We start from the raw sequence: 21,978 nt of genomic DNA on the forward strand, positions 1-21,978 counted from the left end.
CTATCTTCCTGTAAAGACCTTATACAAGGGCCCCCTTCAACTGTTGGTATGGCCCTACGTTCAGGCATCAGTGAAGATTTTGCTTGATGCCACCAAAACCAGCATGGCACCCACTTTGGCACTGGCAATCACATTGACACCGATACCTTTCCTGTCAAAGGAGACAGCTCCATTGGAGCAGTCAGCTTTCCCAGGCTTAGTCTCATTTCTGGCACTGCTTGCCTTTGAGGACAGCCATGTCTGAGTTGGAATAGCTGTGACCAGCAACTGTCAGCACCAGCATCTTTGCTGGCTCAAGAAGAGAGGCATGCTTCTGATGACTGGGAGGAAGCTCCTTCAGGGAAAATGGAGGAGTCCCCCATAAGGGACTATACCAACAATGCATCCTCTGATGGATAAATTAGGACTTTGTTAATCAGGAATAGAGATGGACTGAAGTGGTTTCAAGAGCTGATGGGGAGAATGGCTGACACTCCTTAGTTTCAGACAGGTTTCAGCACCAGACTCATCTAATTCTCTTTTGACATCATGGAATGGCAGACAAAAGACAATGTCGCATTTCCTATTTTTCCATGACTACTCAATCCAGCAAAGGACATTTGGCTCTCTGCCCTCGTTCCCAGTTTCAAAAAGAGCTAAAACTTGTATGTTTTGTGCCCTCAAGGGACACCAGTTTTGTTACAATATCTTTCTGTAGGTTCCATGCAGGAATCTGCAGCCCAAGCGTTATCTAAAAGTAACAAGGGGTCCCTGTCTAAACCCTTGGACGGAGAGGAGCATCGACTGAATGCTGTTGGGAGGAAAGCCAATTATTCCACCTTTTTGGGTTTACAAATGGCAAATTACCAAGATGTCATGTCTAGATATAACTACACTATGGGACTCCTAGATTTCCATCTGTCATTTTATGTCGTCCTCCCTGTTTTCTTACCCTAATCCCATGTTCACCAAAGCGAGTCCCACTTGTACCCCTTAACACATAAAAAGAGCAGTGTGCTATTACCTAGAGAGGATTAAGTCTTTCCCAAAATCAAACAGATTTGTTACCTGAGGAGAAAGGAGTAACCTATTAATAAGCTAATTCTTTCAGACTGGATTAAGGGGTGTATTGAGTAGTGTTACTCCTTCGCCAGGAAACCAGTGCCTCTTGACTTGAGGATACTCTACTAAGGCCACACCTGCCTTTGTAGCCTGTCTGAGACAGGGGCCTATTGCAAAGATTTGCAAATCAGCAACATAGAGTTCTGATGAATGAGCAATGTTTACTTAAAAAAAAGTATGGACTTGGCATTGCAGTCCAGTGCTCAATCTGGTAAAATGGTGGAGCAGTCAATTTTTGCCTAGATCTCCTCACCCACCATCCTCTGATGGGGACGCTGCTTGCTAATCATCCATAAGTGGGAATGCACAGAGACACTAGAAGAAAAAAGAATGGTTATTTAGTGGTAACTATTATTCTTCTTCAAGAGTTGCCCCTACATTCACACTATGCACCCAGCTTCACCTCTGCCTTAGAGGCTAAGGCGGAGAAACTGAGGTGCCTTAGGGTGGAAGGGAGGGTGCACTCCTTTATGTAGACTGAGCCAATTACATCATCCTAATGTGAGAGTGCTCCTGCATCCCCAGCTTTTGTATACAGCTCTCCACCTCAACACGAGAGGAGCTAGACCCCGTAAGTATGACTGCACAGAGGCAACTAGTAAGTAACACTTCTTTTGTTTGTTTACTGTTGTAGTCACGTGAACTAGAAATTTCAGTTTATTGGCGTGATTGGAGGTCTCTGTGCGCAGTGAAGTTTCTGAGATTAGAAGATTTCTTAGACAACCAGCGACATGGCATGTGTCTCTATCTTGAACCACAGGGTACTCTATTTGCAGAGGTAAGAGCACTTAATGCAAAAACTCAACCACATTTGAAATAATTAAATTGCAGAATATTTTAAATGGCTTTTAATAAACTCTTAAGAATGCATTATATTCTGGAAGTGGAATTGTAATATACAAATTATCTGAACTGCAGGTTACATTTTTTAATCCAGTTATTGAAAGAAGACCAAAACTCCAGAGACAAAAGAAAATTTTTTCAAAACAACAAGGTAACAATTTATTATGAATTAAAATTAAATTATAAAAATAAAAATGTAGTACAGATTTGCATGTTTTTATGCACAGTCCTAAAATATAATTGCAAATAAAGTTGGTGATAGTTAAATCTTTAATATTACATTCAAAAATGTTTGTTTAGAATTATGCAGTAGCATTTAACGGTAAATTGTTGAAAATTGCTAAGGAACATGACAAATTCAGTTTGTTCTCCATAAATTATAAACTGATGAATTTTAATTATAGCTTTTGGTGATATGTAAAGAAATTGCTTGTGCTCTATTTTCTTTATTCACAATATCTACAGGCAAAACATTTCTCAGAGCTCCTCAAATGAATATTAATATTGCCACTTGGGGAAGGCTGGTGAGAAGAGCTATTCCTACAGTAAATCATTCTGGTACCTTCAGCCCTCAAGCTTCTGGGCCTGCTACAGTGCCAGTGGTTGATACATGCATTCCTGAACTAGCACGGTCAGCTAGGTAAATGTCTAAGATTTTGAAGCCAGATTTACATACAAAAGTAATGTAAATGAAAAATCTTCCTTATTTATTCTACAAAATTTAAACCTTGACATTTTCTAGTTGGACATCCATTTGTTGTATTTATTTAAAAAAGGAAAAAGTAAGATTTTCTAAAAACATATTAAAACAGGTTTTTTAATACTAGTAAAACAGTCTCCATTGTACTCTGAGTGTGTTTGTTTTTTTGTAAGTGACTCGCCTGTAGCCAAACTGGATTTTGAACTTGAACCTGAACCTCCGCCTGCTCCACCCCGTGCATCGTCCCTTGGAGAAATATGTGACTCTTCATCTGAGAAAAAGGGACCGGATACACCCATTCAGGCAGGACATTTAAACTAGTCATAAAGTGTTGCATAGCATGTCACATTTTTAATCAAGTATTTAATATTTGTGTTACAACATTTTGTAGTTACAATGCATTTATTTCCTTCTGTTTTAAATAGAGAACGCTACAATTTGTGTGTATGAAATTTTATCAAATTGTACATAATTGCACATGGTATGTTTTAATACTGGCTATAGAGATTGGCCTTTTTCCATGTTTTTTAAGTGTTTAAGTCACACTGTTTCCCTACTGGTAGCTTTATAGGCCCAAAACCCAATTCCTGCAATTTATAGAGAAGTGTGTTAGTATTCACAAAGAGTGGAATGACTTTAGAAGAATAGGATTTAACAGAGGCCTGTCAGTAAATATAGCATTTTAGGCTCATTGATATTTTGAATTTCACACAGTTGAAGTTTTGCAGTATTTTTTACTTCTCTTTCCTTAAATATAGTACATTTCTTCATTCTTCAGCAGTCTCATTTTCTAAATTTTCAGATTTCTGTTTCTTCTACATATTTCACAGGATGCAGAAACTACTTTTGATTTTGAAAATGAGAGAGATAGTAGTGTTTCAAAACTCCAACCTGAAATAATTTGTGACCCTGAAATTCCACACACAGACATAAAGAGTACCAACATACGAGAGCCTGAAGATAGACGGTAAAAAACACACTAGGTTTTTTGTTTTTTTTGACTATGTTTTGTTATTAACCCTAACTTGAAGTTTTCTGTAACTTATTACATTCATTGCTGTTTTACAGAACACAAAGATTTCAATTTAGTCTGCAAGATTTTAGGTGTTGTGCTGTACTGGGTAGAGGTCATTTTGGAAAGGTAAATTTTTTGATGACTACAAGTGTATTCAAAAAAGAAAAACTCACCTGTTTGAATAAATCACTTATCTACTCTTTCAGGTGCTGCTGGCTGAATACAAAAACACAAATGAGATGTTTGCTATTAAAGCGTTAAAGAAAGGAGACATTGTTGCTCGTGATGAAGTAGACAGGTCAGTTTCAAGAAAGTAACTAATACATGATGATGTATATTTTTCCTCTGCAGGAAATAGTGACTGGGTTGTAAATGATCATAGACTTTAACAGAGTAATGTTACTGAGCCCAGAGTGAGAGTTCAGATTGTATTTAGCAGAGGAATTCTCATGTAAGGTATTTGTTTCTCAGTCCAGTTGTATTTAATTAAACAGTAGTATTGTGGTTATACATATGAAATATTCTCAAGTGGCTACAGTAGAAAGAGAAAATTCCCATTGTAGCTGCAAATTTGATTTTCATGAGTTTTGTATCAGTCAAGAACTGTTAAGTTCATATTTATATTGGCAGGTAAAGGGAAACCTAACACACAGGAATTGATGTTACTAGAGGCTTTCATCTTAGTCTGTTGATCTTCTGAGTGTAACTAGTCTCCTTTTTTATTTGGGAGAGAACACAGATTACCCTACCACTGGGAGGGGCCATTATGGTATGGTCTGAGCTTACTATATTGAGGAATGTTACCTCAGCAGTCATTGCCCAAACATCGAAATGATGAGGTTAAAAAACCCTCCTGAATTCCAGGTCCCTATTCTTATGTTTTAAAAAAACCTATAATTTCAGAGCCCAGGAAACAAACATGACCTTGAGAAGAATAAAATCAAGCAGAAGGAGAAATATAGCTAAAACTAATGGTCAGCTGTTTCTCTAATACAGGCGATCTAATGAAGAAACTCATTGACTTTAGAAACTCATTCCTTTCTTAGCAGTCCAAAGTAAACCACATCTTTACTGGATCTACAGACTGATTTTGCTCTTTCAAAATAAATGTTGAGATCTCATTCTATAGCAATTTGAGGTTTACAACAGAATGTGAAAATCATCTCTACACTAAAATATTAATTCAAGAGTTACTTGGAAAAATAGTCCTGGAGGTTTTTTTTTACAAACCACTTAGTCCCAGTGAAACTTCTTGGATGGACAAAATTTCCAGCATCCTCTTCCAACAAATTACTACCACTCCATTTAGAGAGGAAATATGTGAGCAGAATGAAGGGCCTCAGAGGGAACTTCTATCAATTCTTGAAGCACTGAGTTGAGCTTGTGTGGAGTGACAATCACTTTGACTTAACTATTTGTATGTAGCTCTAAGAAAGTTGATAACATTTGGTTATAAGCCAACAGGGGTTCCTCTCATTTTTGTCCCTTAGGGCTCCAAAAGGAGACGTTTGCACATGCAGCATAATATCCTCTAAAACTTTTATCAAAGATCTGTTTGGGAAAACTGGGAACATACTTGATGACACTCTTCTTTTTTCAAGCAAAAGAGAAACACAAACTGGGGAATTCTGCTCAATTTCAATGCGTAGTTCACTAGCTAATTGAACTCTCCAAACCATGTGGCCAAGGCAGTAGAGTTTTAAAAGTCCATCTTGTGTAATAATATACAAAAAGTGGGGAAATAACTACATTACATAGATAGATATGTGTTGAGGTTCTAGGATGTCAAACCAATTAGAGCATTATGTTTGCAGTTCTCTACCAAAACTGATCTGTGTATTCATAGAAGTAAGATAATACATTTTATTGACCAACTTCTGTTGGTTAAAGAAAGAGACAAGCTTTAGAGCCACAGAGCTCTTCTTCAGGTCTGCCTGAAGCAAGTACCTTTAGAGTGTGTTATAACATTGACAATCTGAAAGTCCATGAAACAAGTGGAATTCAAGAAGATAACTGAACAAAAGCTGCTGACCTCTGCACTGGTAGCATACATCAGATAGAATACAACATTTCCTGCTTCATTAGAGAACGTGGATGTTTCCCCAGGAATTCAGATCCTAAAGAAGAAGCTGGATCGTTGAAGGAAACTAAGAGCAAAAAGGAAGACTGATGAAAGCAAAAGAGAGAGCAATATTCCCATATTGTGATTAAAGTGGCAAAAGAAGCTTGGCTTGAAGAACAGTGCATCAACATACAAAACCCTTTTGTGGCAAATGCCACTAGGAAGGCCTATCAAATCATCAGAACTCTTTTTCTGAAAGGATTCTTGGCAGGAAAAATACCCTTTCACCCAAGAACTCTGTAATATGAGTGAAACAAATTCTAAGTTGGAAGTGAAAAAGGCAGAGGAGATCTATACAAGAGAGCTTGATTTATCCCGATCAACTACAGTTGAAAAACCTGAGGATGTGGTGTAGACATTGAAAAGCAGTAAAGCCCCTCGAGTGGATAACATACAAATACAAGCAGAATTAATTAACAGTGGTGGAGAAGCACTCATCCAGGCATACACCGTAAGCTTGTCACTGTGATTTGGGAGTCTGGAAGACTTGGACACAGTCCCTGATAGTTCCTGTCATAAAAGGGGAGACCCAGCTGTTTTGTGGAAATGTCATTGATACATCCTAGCAAAATACCGCTGCATATCATCCTGAAGAGAATTGCAGCCAAGATAGAGAACTTTCTGACTGAAGAACAAGAGGTTTTAGACCCAGAAGGGGTACAGTGGAGCAAATGTTCAACTTGCATGTGCTATGTGAGAGAGTACTGGAGAAAGATGGAAATTTTTGTGGATTTTGCTAAGGCGTTTGACAGCATATTGGACAAACCTCTTTGGGAAATCCTATGGCTGATCGGAGTTGGTGAAAATGTAATAAGGATGAAGGTAAACCTCTATGGAAGCATGATGTCTTTCGTGTTTGTGGGACTTGATGATAGGTGCCAGCCAGGTGCTTGCTATCCATGAACCCTCTTCAACCTGTTATCTTGAAGAAATATTAAGAAGCGCCTCTGATGGAAACTTACAGGAGATGTCTGTTAGTGGATTAAAAAATTAGTCATCTGTGTTTCACCAGTGATATTGACCTGATTGGATTATCACAAGAAGAGGTGCAAAAATTGCTAGAAAGAGTAGCAATGGAAGCAGACAAGATAGATCTAAAGATATAACGTTCAAAGCCAATGGTGACATCTGTTTGAAAAGGTGAAAATATTTCTACGCAAATCTGAGGAACCATTGGAGTGTGTTGAGCACTTCAAATGTCTGTGTAGTGTGTGACTGCAAGGGATGTTAAAAATCATGTAGCGATCCGACATAGAATTGAACTCATGACTACTGCTGCAGCGACACTCAGCCACATTCGGAGAAGTGAAGATATTACCGTGAAGTGTAAAATGAAATTACTGCAATCTCTTGCCTTCAGCATCTTATGTGTATGGGAGACATGGACTTTAAGGAAACAGGACATTAAGAAGCTTTTTGCCTTTGAATTGCAATGTTATAGGGGACTGGTGCACATTATCTATACTTCACTCGTTACTAGCCAGGAGACAATCGCCCAAATTTACAACATAACTGATGACAGATGATATGATGACGATCGGCCCTGATGACGATGAGACAAAGAAAACTTGAGTTTGCAGGACATGTGGGTTGGATGAGTGGAGGAAGATTGCTGAAGAAAATTTTGCAGGGATTGGTGCCAGGGGCAAAGGGTGCCCGTGGTGTGTGTGTTTTCAACTATGCGGCTGACTGGATGGGATACAGTATGGTGTGCTTCTCAAGGCTATGTGAAGACTGCAAAATATGGAGGAAGATTGCTGGCCGGTGACTCATATTATTTACTGTTCATTGTGATTTGACTCTGTGGTGCTTTGCACTATGAAAGAAAATATATATATATATGTGTGTGTGTGTGTGTGTGTGTAGTCATGACATGCAGAAAGAGACAACTGAATTACAAGACTCTACATTCATGGAATGGTTTTCATAACAAACACCAGGAGTAATACTTTGGCTATCTGTGCCCAAAATATGCAATGGAATTGTTTCCCCATTTTTTGAATATTACGTGCAAAGTACAATTTGTATCAGTTGATCTTAAATATTATATTTTGTTTAAATTTGTGGGCATATTGAGAAATTCTAATAGGTATGTTTTCAAAGAGTTTCATGAGATGTTAGCCATATGTCTCCCTTCAAAGTCAGTCAAGTTGTACGGTAAAAATCCTGCATTGCACTTTGAAATTTTAGTGTTTGCGTATCATATCAAATGAGAAAAAGATTCAGGTATTATGAAAGCTTTTGGGGGGGCGGAAGAATGAGGGAGGTCTTGTCAATTGTTCTGCATGTTGAAATTTGTAATATAACAATCAGTGTTAAATTTTGCTATTAAAATATTTTCTGTTTGCAGCCTGATGTGTGAAAAGCGAATTTTTGAAACTGTGAATAGTGTACGGCATCCCTTTTTGGTGAACCTTTTTGCTTGTTTCCAAACCAAAGATCATGTTTGCTTTGTAATGGAATATGCTGCTGGTGGAGACCTGATGATGCACATTCATACTGATGTCTTTTCTGAACCAAGAGCAGTGTAAGTGTTCACACAGTTAATACCATTAAATATTTAAAGGCTTTGATATAAATTGTTCTGTCTTAGTGGGCTGAAAAACAAACAAACACTTTCAACTTTGCTTGCCTTTGCATGCTTGTGTATTGGATCACTTCACTGAGTACTGTAATAATCTTAAATGGACTAAAGATTAAAGCCTTGTTAAAATACATTCAACCCAGTTTGGTTAGAAAAAAATATATATATTTTCTGTTTTGGTTAGAATGGTCAAAACATTTTGTAGGCTGTCAGAATGCAAGCTTATATGCCAATATGCTTAAATCTAAATTGCCTTAAAATGTAAATATGTAATATTTGTAAATGTTGTTTTGAAGAATTAGTAGTCTGTTTAAAATGTTAGCTAAAATTAAAAGATTATATAAATGCTCCAGCTTCAGTGGGAAGTGTTGGATACTCTGGCAATGGGTGCCATAGAAGACTACAGTATAGGCAGGAGCAGCACCAGGGTTTTTGGCGCCCTAGGCGGGGGTCCTTCCGTGCTCCCGGTCGTCGTCGTCAATTCTGCAGCGGGGGGGTCCTTCCGCGCTCCCGGTCTTAGGGGCACTTCGGTGGCGGGTCCCGGAGCGAGTGAAGGACCCCCCGCCGCCGAATTGCCGCCGAGAGCGGCAAAATGCCGCGCGCCTCCCCCCCCCCAAATCCTGGTGCCCTAGGCACTGCCTAGGTTGCCTAAATGGAAGCGCTGGCCCTGAGTATAGGCAGACAAAACATGTTACAGGTTGAGCCACTTTTGTCTAAACTTTTGCCTGGTAAAATTTAAAGCTTTGACTTAGAATTGTATAAAATTCCACATGTATCACGTATTAAAAAATCCTCTGAAAAGTTTCTGTATGCAGACTATCTGCACTCTTCTGAAAGTAATTAATAAAAATACAGATTGATTAATTAAGCAAGACTGAAATTCTAGCTTTATTTAATTATTCAAACAGGTTTTATGCTGCGTGTGTGGTTCTTGGACTCCAGTATTTACATGAGCACAAAATAGTTTATAGGTAAGTAATCAATACTTTCTCGAGACTGGAATTTTAACAATTTCTCCTTTTCTTATCACTGTTTTTCTTCATCTCTTCCTTGATTTGCTTACCCGAAGCATTATCTTTTTATTTCTTATATTTCTTTCTATGCTAGCAGAAGAAGTTTGTTCTGACATACTTATGAGTGTAAACCATAAGTTACTGATGGAAGTCTTAAATCAGGAAAGGGGTAACTAAATTTAAGAGGAGCATTGCACTGCTTTTATTTTTAAATAACTTTTTTTTACCTTAGAGTGAATTATTATTATTGAGTACCACTATAGGCATATCAGTAATTCCATTTTACTTTCAAATATCATTTTTTAGAGATTTGAAGTTGGATAACTTATTGCTGGATACAGAAGGATTTGTGAAAATAGCCGACTTTGGCCTTTGCAAAGAAGGTAACTGCTTTTCTTTTAAATGATTTTTTCAATGGGATTACACTTGACGGTTAGCAGATAAGCAGTCCTAGAGGTAGGAGCACCTAGCATATTTACTCTGTCTATATATCACTGTAGAAAAATATCTCTGGGATCTTCTCAGCTGGAGAACAGTGGAAGCAAAAGACCCTCAGTGGGGAGATCACCTGAGTTTCTGCTATGAGGGCTCCCCTCTTCTTTCTGTCAGAATGACTACGCAAGAGGGGTATTACTTTGTCATATCTGCTTGTTGACAATAAGTCATATCACATTTTGCTAAACAGTACTTCATCCTGTTACAAGCATCATCCAATAATATCTAGAAGCATTAATTTTCTTCCCATCTACACCAAGTCACTGTTCCCTTCTCACTAATTCATTGTCCACTTTCAACAACTTTCAAATATCTCACACCACTTAGTGCAGTGAAGTACCGTACCTCCCTAAATAGAGCACCACTCAAAATAGGGAAATATCTTCAAAAGGACACTCATTTTAATAGTCAGTTTCTGGCATCTAGCTGCTGGAGGTGCTTTCTTGCAAATGAGACATAAAACAGATCTAGCAGCCATAATTCAGATTCTCTGCCTGCGTGGGGAAATGTGTCCCCTTTTCCAACAACTCAATGGGGGAGAGGGATGGCCATCAACAGGAGGAATCTAACTGGATTTGTTTCCTTCTTTTCCAGCTTGCTTTACTTGTCCGACAACTTTCCAGGTCCCAGCACTGTGGGAAATGGAATTTAGTAAATTGAGGGCAGTAGGTCAAAGATTACAGTTGAATTATTTGCATATCTTTGATACTAGTTATGCGACTATTCCACTATAAACAAAAACTTTCTAGAAATTGACAAAGGGTCATGTTATAAATGTAAAAGATCAATGAGACAGATTTCCTCATTTTTCAATAAAGTCAAGCTCTATAGGACACTTAACATGGAGAATCATTCTTTTTCTTTGCAGTTCACCTTTAAAGTTTGGCACGGAGTTTGTACCCACAACCTCCTAATACCACAACAGTCCTTGGTGCCATTGCCATCATGCTAATCCTACACTTTCTGCAGATGTAATATTTGGGGGCATGGGGTAAAAAAGCATGAAGACTGCACTAGTACTGTATAATTGTTCAGAAGCATGTTTTGGGAGACGGAATGTTGTACGTCACTCTGAAGGTGTGGGCAGTCCATGCATGCTTCCTTGTGGTCTGATATGGTGTGGCAGATGAACTGCACCTTAATTTCCCCAAGCAGAGCAACAGTAGATTCACTTTAACAGCCCAAGGCACGGAGAAGCCACCGTAAGTTAACCAAATGCCATGTCACTTTTTAATCAGGTTTCAGGACAGGAATCATTGCAACGAACAGTTCACCAGGACTATTATTCAGGGCTTCCAAATTTACAGTTCACTCCAAAGTCTTTGTCAGCTTAGGCTTATCTATAGGCGCCTGAGAGGGAAAGCACCACTCACAGCAGCCAGCCTGGCCTCTACTCCCCTCAACTTCTGTGTGTTTAAATAGCCCAGCCCCAGGAAGAGGCAGGGCCTACTTGATAATCCCTAGGCTGTTGGCTCCAGCCTGTCCCTTAAAGAGGTAGTACACTTTCCCCATACACTTTCACAGTCCCAACCACCTTGATGCCCTTGAGTATTAGTATCATGGCTCACATATATACATAGTGATGTCTACAGTAATACCATTAGTCAGCACTGGTGCAACATACAGCACCTATCACAATAGGGGGCTGGTCTATAACTAGGGCCCCTAGGCACCGTGGTAATACAAATAATAATCATTGCAACTTTAACCAAGTTTTGCTATATTGCCTTATTTATATACTGTGTATACCTTCAGCTAAATTCTGTGCAAGACTTTCTCTGACTTTGACATCATGTGCTAGAATTTGGTAAAAGAAACCCTAATAATTTAAAGTATAGTTCTGCTGTGAAAAACGATTATGTAAAATGAAACCTTATTCAGCAGATTCACTCACTGTACATATTAATCTTTTTTGCTTATTTGAGTGTGAAAAGTAAGTGTGTGCTACTTTTTACTTCTGTTACCTGCTCTGGTTGCAGTGCTGCAAATGACAAATGTGTTCTATATCCTCTTGTGTGCCACCAGAATTGTTTACAAAGTTCTACTTTGTTGCATCTCTCCAAGGGCATTGTCTTCAATGTGGTGACCAAGGTGTAACTGAGGGGCTAATTTGGGTTGCAGAATCATCATTACTGGTAGTCATGTACAAACAGAGAATCCAGCTTGATGCACAGGGCCAAGATGGTGTTTGCATGGCTGGCAAATGGGGGAAAGATTTGTAAACTGAGCTCATTTGTTGAAGTCATCAGCACAAACATGGAGCCCAACAATCTTTTTTTTTTTCTTCTTTACATAGTTGCTTTGAAGAATAAATCTTATTGACTGAAGCAGTTGTTTACTTGGAAGGGGAGTAGTAAGAATACGTCTTGTTCTTATGAAAATCGTAATTTTTTCAGGAATGGGATTTGGAGATAGAACAAGCACCTTCTGTGGCACTCCAGAATTTCTTGCACCAGAAGTGTTAACAGAAACATCCTACACAAGAGCTGTGGACTGGTGGGGTCTTGGTGTACTCATCTATGAGATGCTAGTTGGGGAGGTAAGCACAGTTGTAGCAAAAAAAAAAAAATGTGATACACACATCCAAGTCTTATGGAATAAGCAAGCTTACAAAACCCAGCATGATTACAAAAATAAACTTGATATCTTAAGCTCTCGAGTTCTAGAATGTCCTACATTTTAAGCTTACAGCTATTGTATCATATAGGCCTGGTTCCATATGCTGTATTTTGTATGGATTTTTATGGTGTACCTTAATAAGAAAACTTGAAGGTGTAGCTTTTTGTTGTTGTTAAAAATAGAGGAATAGAAAACACCATAGACTATAGGCCAGATCTTCAGCAGGTATAAATCATTGTAGCTCATTGACTATACAGTTTGAATACCATACTTACTCATTCATAACTTTCAAACCACTTAACCAGTTATCTTCAGATTAGACTGAGTATGAGGGAGATTTACAAAAACAAGGTTGAAGTTCTAGCATCAGCCATTTTTAACACTGGAGCATGCAATTTCAGATCAGAACATATGGAAAAAGTATTGGATTCTTTTTTTTAAAGATCAAAGATTGTAAACCAAATTGTTTTGTTTATTTTTAAACAAAAAAACAATATACCACAACTTTGGCCTCAATGCAAGCATGGAAAATTTCAACTTAACAGTTTTGGGGAGAAAATCATGAAATTCTGAAGACGGGGAAAAGTTACAATGGAAGTTGGAATTCAACCTTAAACTGTAATGGGCTCTCGCAGCAACCTGCAGGTCATGATGCGAGACACATTTATTTAGCATTTGACTTACTGTTTTTCTCTTGAGAGACAAGGTAGTTGTGGTAATCTCTCTTATTGGGACCAATTTCTGTTGATGGCTTGTTCGTTCCCCCAACAGAAGTTGGTGCAATAAAAGATTCACCTACCTTCTCTCTTTATATCCTCAAAGCTCATAACATGGTTACGACGACACCATTTTGCTCTTCACACTTTTTGTGAATGTCCTATCTAATTTGTTTTCTTTGTAGTAGCCTAGAAATTCTGCACCACAGACGTTAGCATATATAAATGATTATTACCTCCCCTCCTGCCCTAATTGCAAAAACTCCTTAAAGGTGATACAACTGCTAAAGTTGAAAAACAGTAATAGAGAAGTATTTATTAATAATAACGGTCTTTAATGCCATGTGCATTTTGTCCTTTTAGAAAAAAGTTAATCACACAACCTACTTCTGTCCTTTTTCATCTTCACCCCCAACTAGTCTGTTTCTTCAAATGGAAATGAAGCGTGCCAACACCATATGACCTACAAATGGTCCATAAACCACAGTTTAAAAACTGCTGGGTGGTATGATGTGGTAAATGTTTTATCTAAATGAATTTGGGATGACCACATTACCTTGGAGTGGCAGCCACCCGAAACAAGTACTAATAAATGCTCTACCACATTAGATAGTTTATTATTTATGCCTCAGTGCACAGGAAAACTATTTTATAAGTGTGTTTTAAAAAAACTAACACTGGCCCGCCTTGTCTGTCTATAAAAAGTATTACTATTGCATTTTCCCCTATAGAAAGCTACATTATCTATTACAGGGAGAGGGAAAATAACACTGCTCTACAGCCAAAATGCTTCTGAAATAAATGTAGTCAAACTTTACTAATTCTGGGTCACTGAGAACGAAAATGATGCTTAAAATTGTTGATTGGCTCTAGTTTTCAAGATATGCTATTGGGTCAGGATATACGACCCTTGACTTGGGAATGGCGGAGGATAAGTGAGTTATAAAGGGAAGGGATCTCAATTTAAACCAGAAATGACTAAAATAAATCTTTTACTGGATCTATGAATAAATCTATGACTGGGTTTGGACAGTACTTGCTTTTTAGGCAAAACAATGACTGATGCAATCTGACGCTGGTATTGCGTCATACATGATATGAATTGCATCATGTTATTCCTAGAAGTCATGGATGATGCAATCATAACGAAGCTTACATCACTCTGCTGAACAAATTGCCCTATATCAGCTCTAGAAATCATACAGTGTCGTGCTCTCTTATTTGTCAGTGTTTGATTTTGCAAAGGGACACATTTCTGTTTAGCCAAAGTGAGCAGAGATGCCTCATACTTGTGTGAACAGTGCAGATAACTTCTGCTACGTTTGTGGTGAAGTGACTTTTGCATCACAAAAGCGCAGTATAACCACTATGGTTAAGAAAGCCTATCACCTTTATTTTGGCTGCAAAATTGGAGATCAGGACAAGAGGTGGGCCCCACACATATGCTGCAACACTTGTGCAACAAATCTTCGCCAGTGGTTGAACAGGAAAAGGACATCTATGCCTTTTGCAGTGCTAATGATTTGGAGAGAGCCAACCGATCATACCAGCAATTGTTACTTCTGCATGGTGCCTCCAGTTGGGAAAGGTGTGTCAAAGAAGAAAAAGTGGACTGTGCATTATCCAAACATTCCATCAGCTGTACGCCCAGTACCCCACGGAGAAGGACTGCCGGTTCCTGATGCACCAGCATCATTCTCACTTGAGTCAGACGAGGAAGAGGATGAAACTTCTGGTCCTGAACCATCAATGTCACAGGACCCACATTTTCTCCCATCCTCCTCCTCTGAACCACACCTCATAACACAAGGTGAACTGAATGACCTTGTCAGGGATTTGGAACTACCCAAGAGTAAGGCAGAGCTGTTGGGCTCCAGACTACAGCAGTGGAATCTCCTGGAAGGTGATGTTAGGGTTTCCATGTTCCGTGACCGTCAAAAGGATCTTGTCCCATTCTTCTTCATGGAAGGTGATCTTGTAGCCTGCAACAACATCGATGGTGTGATGGCAGCCCTCAACATCGTTCACGATCCAGATGAGTGGAGACTGTTCATTGATTCATTGAAGATGAGTCTTAAAGCTGTGTTACTGCATAATGGCAATGTTTTGCCATCAATTCCAGTTGGTCATGCAGTCCATATGAAGGAAACCTATGACAACATGAAACAACTTTTGAGGTGCATAAACTATGACCAACATCAGTGGCAGCTTTGTGGCGATTTGAAGGTTGTTGCTCTCTTGCTTGGTCTGCAGACTGGATACACAAAGTACTGCTGTTTTCTCTGCAAATGGGATAGTCGTGCAAGAGATTCCCACTACATCAAGAAAGATTGGCCACTCCGACAGTCATTGGAGCCTGGGAGGAAAAGTGTTCAGCATCCACCACTTGTTGAATCAAGGAAGATTTTGTTACCACCCTTACACATCAAGCTGGGTCTGATGAAGAACTTTGTCAAGGCCATTGACAAAACACAAGCAGCTATCAAGTACCTCCGTAGAAAATTTCCAAGGTTAAGTGAAGCTAAGATAAAGGAAGGTGTCTTTGTTGGTCCTCAGATTCGTGAACTTCGAGATGATGCATTTGACTATGCACTGCGTGGCAAGGAAAAGACGGCATGGAAAGCCTTCCAGTTAGTGGCAATACATTTTCTCGGAAACAACAAGGCAGACAACTACAGGTTGTTGGTGGAAAACCTCCTCAAGGCATACAAAAGCCTTGGTTGCAACATGTCACTAAAGATACATTTTTTGCACTCTCATCTAGATTTTTTTCCACCGAACTGCGGAGCAGTGAGCGACAAGCATGGCGAGCAATTTCACCAGGACATTGCAACAATGGAGAAACGCTATCAGGGCAAATGGAGCCCATCAATGGTTGCAGACTATTGCTGGACAGTGACAAGAGATGCTCCATTTAATGAAGACAAGAGACAAGCCAAGAAGCGCCGAGTAGACACTGAATAGGACTAAACTATGTACATAATAGTTTTTTGCCTTTTGTTTCAGAATAAATTTTATTTATATAACCCTTTTGCTGATTTTTAAAGTGTTACATAAACAGGACAGGTGAAATATTATTATGTAAAGCAACCATAAACACATGAAAAGACCTAGGTTTACAATTTATGATTAAAACTCTATCTATACAATATACATAGACATAAAATGTAAAAACTTAAATATCTTAGAAACAGTAGCCAATCCGTTGTTTTAATTGTCATATTTGAATTCAGCACATCAAAATACATAATAAATAGCACATTTTATCTCTGAAGCAGACGACTTCTCAAAAATTGTAGACCAGTGTAATTTGACACACTGAGACATCTAACTCTAAACTGGCAGCTGAATGTGAAATAAGGCAATTGTGCTCCTTTTTGCTTTATCTTAAATACGGCAGCAGCAACAAATTGCTTTAGTTTATTTAGAAACAATAGGTTGATTTTAAAATTTAGCTTCCAAAAATGAGATTTCTTTTTTTTTTTTAAACTACTTTATCATAGTCACCCTTTCCTGGAGATGATGAAGAAGAGGTTTTTGACAGTATTGTAAATGATGAAGTAAGATATCCACGGTTCCTTTCTACAGAAGCTATCTCTATAATGAGAAGGGTAAGATTATAGTAAACAGTGAAATATTTTCATTTTTTTGTTGTCTTCTTATTGTTTTCCTTGAAGAGGGGAATTTAAGAAATTTAAGTGCCTGCATTACGTTTGACATTGTTTTCGTCAGATTGGTTTCAGTACTGCTTCACTAATGTTACTTTTTAAAATCAGCATCGCCATTTTGGTCTAACATGAAACTTAAGTGTTTGACTATTTATTTACATTCTCTAGTTAGTGTAAAAAAAAAAACCTCATTTTCATTCATTAAAACGTCTTACATCACATTTTTGTAATTATTTAAACTTTTTGTTAATCCCTTAACACTGACCCAATTTTTTCTAGACCCATTCTTTCGCATCCACATTTAGATAGGAAATTCTTCTGGTTCCTTTTGTAACAGAACACCTTCCCAGTTACTCACACGGTAGCTCAGTACTTCAGGAGTATTCTATGCTAAGAAGAGACTTTGGGATTTTCACATTTCATTCGGTCAGGGGTTGGAAATACCACACACACTACATCTAAAGTCTCTTCTCATAAGAATGGGAGAAGGTGCACAATTGTATAGACACAGCATAAGTGAAATACCTTAGGCTAAAGGGTGCAGCCATATGCTCAACTAATATACAGTGTGTTTTCCAATAGTATAAGAATTTTGGCCAGACACACCAGGGCAAACCCTTAAGAAAAACCCCATTGCATTGGCAATGTCCACATAGAACAGACAGGACCATTACTTTTCATCCAGAAAATGTGCTAAATGAACTTTTTGCTCAAATTAACCTCAGAAAACAGATTCCAGTACAGTACCTGAGTAGACACTGCATGCAGTTTTGTGTTTCAAACAGAATGCTTAGGTCATTAGATCACCCCCCTCTGGTGAATTGGGTTATTTCATTTATCTTCCTTCTGAGATGCTAAATTATTTCACTGTTTAGGAGGGACAGAAGATAATTTTGCTAACAAATATTTAACCTTAAAACTGAAGGAAAGAAATTATATACAGCAGATTTAAAAGCCCCTGTCAGTTCTCTTGAAATGTGATTACAGAGCTTTGTTCCTTTAAATCTTACACTTAAAATGTTTCAATTGCTGGATAAAGCATACTGTACAGAGTCATAGGACTCAACCTAAAACTATTGACATCTATATTTAAATCTTTTCCATATGCATTAGATTTAAACTGACCCCATTTAGATAATCTCTTATTAAGAGAAAGAGAACTCCAGTCTAATACAGCAGTAAAGGAAGACTGCACTATTTAAGATTGCGTTACAGGATCTTTCAGTCTGAAGCTGGGCACTTCACTTCATCCCTTCTGTCTCTACCAGATAGTTACATCCCCAGGAGGCTTAGCTATTCTCCTACAGTGTTAGGGCAATAAAATACATCCAAGCAGTTCCCAATCCTTCATAGTAGGGCTGTCAATTAATCACAGTTAAGTCATGCAATTAACTTAAAAAAAAATTAATCGTGATTAAAAAGATTAATCACAGTTTTAATCACACTGTAAAACAATATAACAATTGAAATTTATTAAATATTTTGGATGTTTTTCTACATTTTCATATATATTGTATTCTGTGTTGTAATTGAAATCAAAGTATATATTTTTATTATAAATATTTGCACTGTAAAAACGATAAAGTATTTTTCAATTCACCTCATACAAGTACTGTAGTGCAATCTCTTTGCTGTGAAAGTGCAACTTACAAATGTAGATTTTTTTTTTTTGTTACATAACTGCACTCAAACAAAACTGTAAAACTTCAGAGCCTACAAGGCCACTCAGTCCTACTTCTTGTTCAGCCAATCGCTCAGACAAACAAGTTTGTTTACATTTGCAAGAGATAATGCTGCCTGCTTCTTGTTCACAATGTCTCCTTAAAGTGAGAACAGGCATTTGCATGGCACTTTTCTGGCTGGTATTGCAAGGTCTTTACGTGTCAGATATGCTAAACATTCGTATGCCCCTTCATGCTTTGGCCACCATTCCAGAGGACATATTTCCATGCTGACGACACTCATTTAAAAAAAAAAAAAAAAAGTGTTAATTAAAGTTGTGACTGAACTCCTTGGCAGGGAATTGTATGACCCCTGTTCTGTTTTGCCCGCATTCTGCCATATATTTCATGTTATAGCAGTCTCGGATGATGACCCAGCACGTTATTTATTGTAAGAACACTTTCACTGCAGATTTGACAAAATGCAAAGAAGGTACCAATGGGAGATTTCTAAAGATAGCTACAGCACTTGACCCAAAGTTTAACAATCTGAAGTGACTTCCAAATTCTGAGAGGGACAAGATGTGGAACATGCTTTCAGAAGTCTTAAAAGAGCAACACTCCGATGCAGAAACTATAGAATACGAACCACCAAAAAAGAAAATCAACCTTTTGCTGGTGGCATCTGACTCAAATAATGAAAATGAACATGCGTCAGTCCACACTGCTTTGGATTGTTATCGAGCAGAACCCGTCATCAGCATGGACGCATGTCCCCTGGAATGGTGGTTGAAGCATGAAGGGACATATGACTCGTTAGCGCATCTGGCGCGTAAATATCTTGCGACGCCTTTCTCACTTTCAGGTGACATTGTAAACAAGAAGCAGGCAGCATCTCCTGCAAATGTAAATAAACTTGTTTAAGCGATTGGCTGAACAAGAAGTAGGACTGAGTGGACTTGTAGGCTCTAAAATTTTACATTGTTTTATTTTTTAATGCATTTTTTTGTACATAATTCTACATTTGTAAGTTCAACTTTCATAAAAAGATTGCACTACAGTACTTGTGTTAGGCGAACTGAAAAATACTATTTTTTTTACCATGCAAATACCTGTAATCAAAAATTATAAAGTGAGCACTGTACACTTTGTATTCTGTATTGTAATTGTAATGAATATATTTGAAAATGTAGAAAACATCCATAAATATTTTTGTAATTGCACGATTAATTGCAGTTAATTTTTTTAATTGCTTCACAGCCGTTCTTCATAGATTTTTAAAGCCGGGAAGGACCAGTGTGATAATATAGTCTGACCTCCTGCATAACACATAAGCCATAGAATTTCACCTAAGAATTCCTGTGTCAAGCCCAATAACTTCTGGTTGAACTACTGCATATCTTCTGGTCTTTAAATCAAGGTTAGATGTCTTTTCAGAAGTGATGGAGAATCTAACACTTTTTCCTTGGTAAATTGTTCAAATGGCCAATTATTTTCGCTGCTTAAAAATAATTGTTCCTTATTTCAAGTTTGTGTAGCTTCAATTCAACAAGATAGATCACTTTGCCTTTGTCTGCTGTCTATCAGAAATCCCCCAGGTACTTACCGACAGTGATCAAGTCATGTCTTAACCATCTCTTTGATAAAATAAAAAGATGGTGGTTCTTTAGACTCTGACTGTAAGGTTGGTTTACCAGACTGATCATTTTTATTGCTCTTTACTCAACCTTTCCCAATTTTTCAATATCCTTCCTGAAGTCTGAACACTAGATCTTAGACACAGAATTCCAGTAATAGTCTCATTAATGCTGTATACAAAGATAATAGCACCACCTTACTATTATTCTATATTCCAATTTCTACATCCAAGAGTTGCATTACTTTTCTTAGTCGCAGTATCCCATTTGAGAGCGCACGTTCAGTTGGTTATCCACCATGATCCCCTAAGTCCTTTTCAGAGTCAATTCTTTCTAGGATATAGTCCCCTCACATCTTGTAAATGTGATCTTACTTTGCATTTAGCTTCATTAATACATGCCAGGAAATGGGACTTCTTTTTTGTTCAATACACAGGTTGTAAGGAAGGGAACAGAAGCCTTGCAAGTCCAGTCCAAGGTGGATGAAATTACTTATTATGGAAAGTTGCAAAGGAAGTCATAAAAGTGACCATTAGCATTCATTTCATTCATGCTATGGTGACTTCATGGGCAAAAAGATACTGGTTATCCTATGAAATTATACAGAAATAGTAGTACCTCTGCACTCCTTCACCTCAGTGGCTAATACTGCTTTTAGATGGTGGGTTATCCAAGCCATTGCTGTCCATTGAAACTTTTCTTATGCTGCTGATCTGTCCTTAGCCCAATGAAAGAGATGGGCCTTACAGAATAGTCACTCCAAACTGGACACTTGGGGAAGACACTTACTGGCAAGAGCAGAGTTTTCCCATGTGATCATCCAGGACCTGATGTTAGGACTTGCCTGTTAAAGATATGGCAGATATTAGTTATCCTCTTAGTTTTAACTCATTCTGTTCTGTTCAGGCCATGGATGAGTGTGGTATGTGACACTTTAAATGTCTGTTCTTCGGTTTTGTTTTATTAGAACCTTAACACACACACTGAATTGTGTTGTTGGCGTATGGGCTCATTTATAGAGTAACGTGCTTCTACATAGAGATCAGAATTTAGTTTCTAGGGTCTGCAGTGACTGGAAGTATCTTACATTTCCCTCTGTCCTTCTGCAGCATAGCATGAAGCAGTTTTCAGCCTTTTCTGACAAAACTGAGTTCTGTGAAATGGAGTATGGGGGGGGGGGGGGAGAGAGAGGTGGAGAAATATGGATGCTGTAAGGATCCACTTTCTCCCAGGTTAAATGAGGAAAAAGATGACGAGCTTATGTAAATTTTACAATTTGTAAAGAAATTAAGCACAGTTTGAGTTTCTCTGCCTCTTCCGTGAATGCTGCTTTTCCAGTAAATCTAATCTCCTTGCTCCTTTAGTCTGTAGTATCAGCTACCTATTATATATTTTTTCCCCAATTTTGAGTGCTAAGATCTTCAAAATGTTTTGTTAGCTGCTACGAAGAAATCCAGAGCGGCGCCTTGGAGCTGGTGAGAAAGATGCTGAGGATGTGAAAAAGCATCACTTCTTCCGGGTATGTAAAAGCTAGTGTAGTTTGTAAAACATTAATTCTCAGCAAAGCAGGAAACTAACCAACAATTGATTTATTTTACAGCTAATAGATTGGAATGCTTTGCTGGCTAAGAAAGTGAAGCCCCCTTTTGTACCCACCATTAGAGGAAGAGAAGATGTTAGTAATTTTGACGATGAATTTACCTCAGAAGCACCTATTCTCACTCCACCCCGGGAACCAAGGATACTTTCAGAAGAAGAGCAGGAAACGTTCAGAGATTTTGATTACATTGCTGATTGGTGTTAA

General features: G+C 38.2%; 1 protein-coding gene across 1 annotated transcript in view; it reads left to right on the forward strand.

The window, feature by feature from the left end:
• Positions 1-21,978, forward strand: part of PKN2 (protein kinase N2) — a 60,978-nt gene extending 39,000 nt beyond the window's left edge. The window contains exons 8-21 of the mRNA XM_065408944.1: positions 1,736-1,879; positions 2,020-2,095; positions 2,410-2,584; positions 2,818-2,947; positions 3,475-3,611; positions 3,713-3,785; positions 3,866-3,957; positions 8,132-8,308; positions 9,274-9,336; positions 9,685-9,761; positions 12,270-12,412; positions 16,712-16,819; positions 21,613-21,693; positions 21,775-21,978. Of these exons, the coding sequence (XP_065265016.1) occupies positions 1,736-1,879; positions 2,020-2,095; positions 2,410-2,584; positions 2,818-2,947; positions 3,475-3,611; positions 3,713-3,785; positions 3,866-3,957; positions 8,132-8,308; positions 9,274-9,336; positions 9,685-9,761; positions 12,270-12,412; positions 16,712-16,819; positions 21,613-21,693; positions 21,775-21,978 (1,680 nt within the window). The remainder of the gene's footprint in view (positions 1-1,735; positions 1,880-2,019; positions 2,096-2,409; positions 2,585-2,817; positions 2,948-3,474; positions 3,612-3,712; positions 3,786-3,865; positions 3,958-8,131; positions 8,309-9,273; positions 9,337-9,684; positions 9,762-12,269; positions 12,413-16,711; positions 16,820-21,612; positions 21,694-21,774) is intronic.

Source organism: Emys orbicularis, chromosome 8, assembly GCF_028017835.1.
Source record: "Emys orbicularis isolate rEmyOrb1 chromosome 8, rEmyOrb1.hap1, whole genome shotgun sequence".
NCBI classification, from domain to species: domain Eukaryota; kingdom Metazoa; phylum Chordata; order Testudines; family Emydidae; genus Emys; species Emys orbicularis.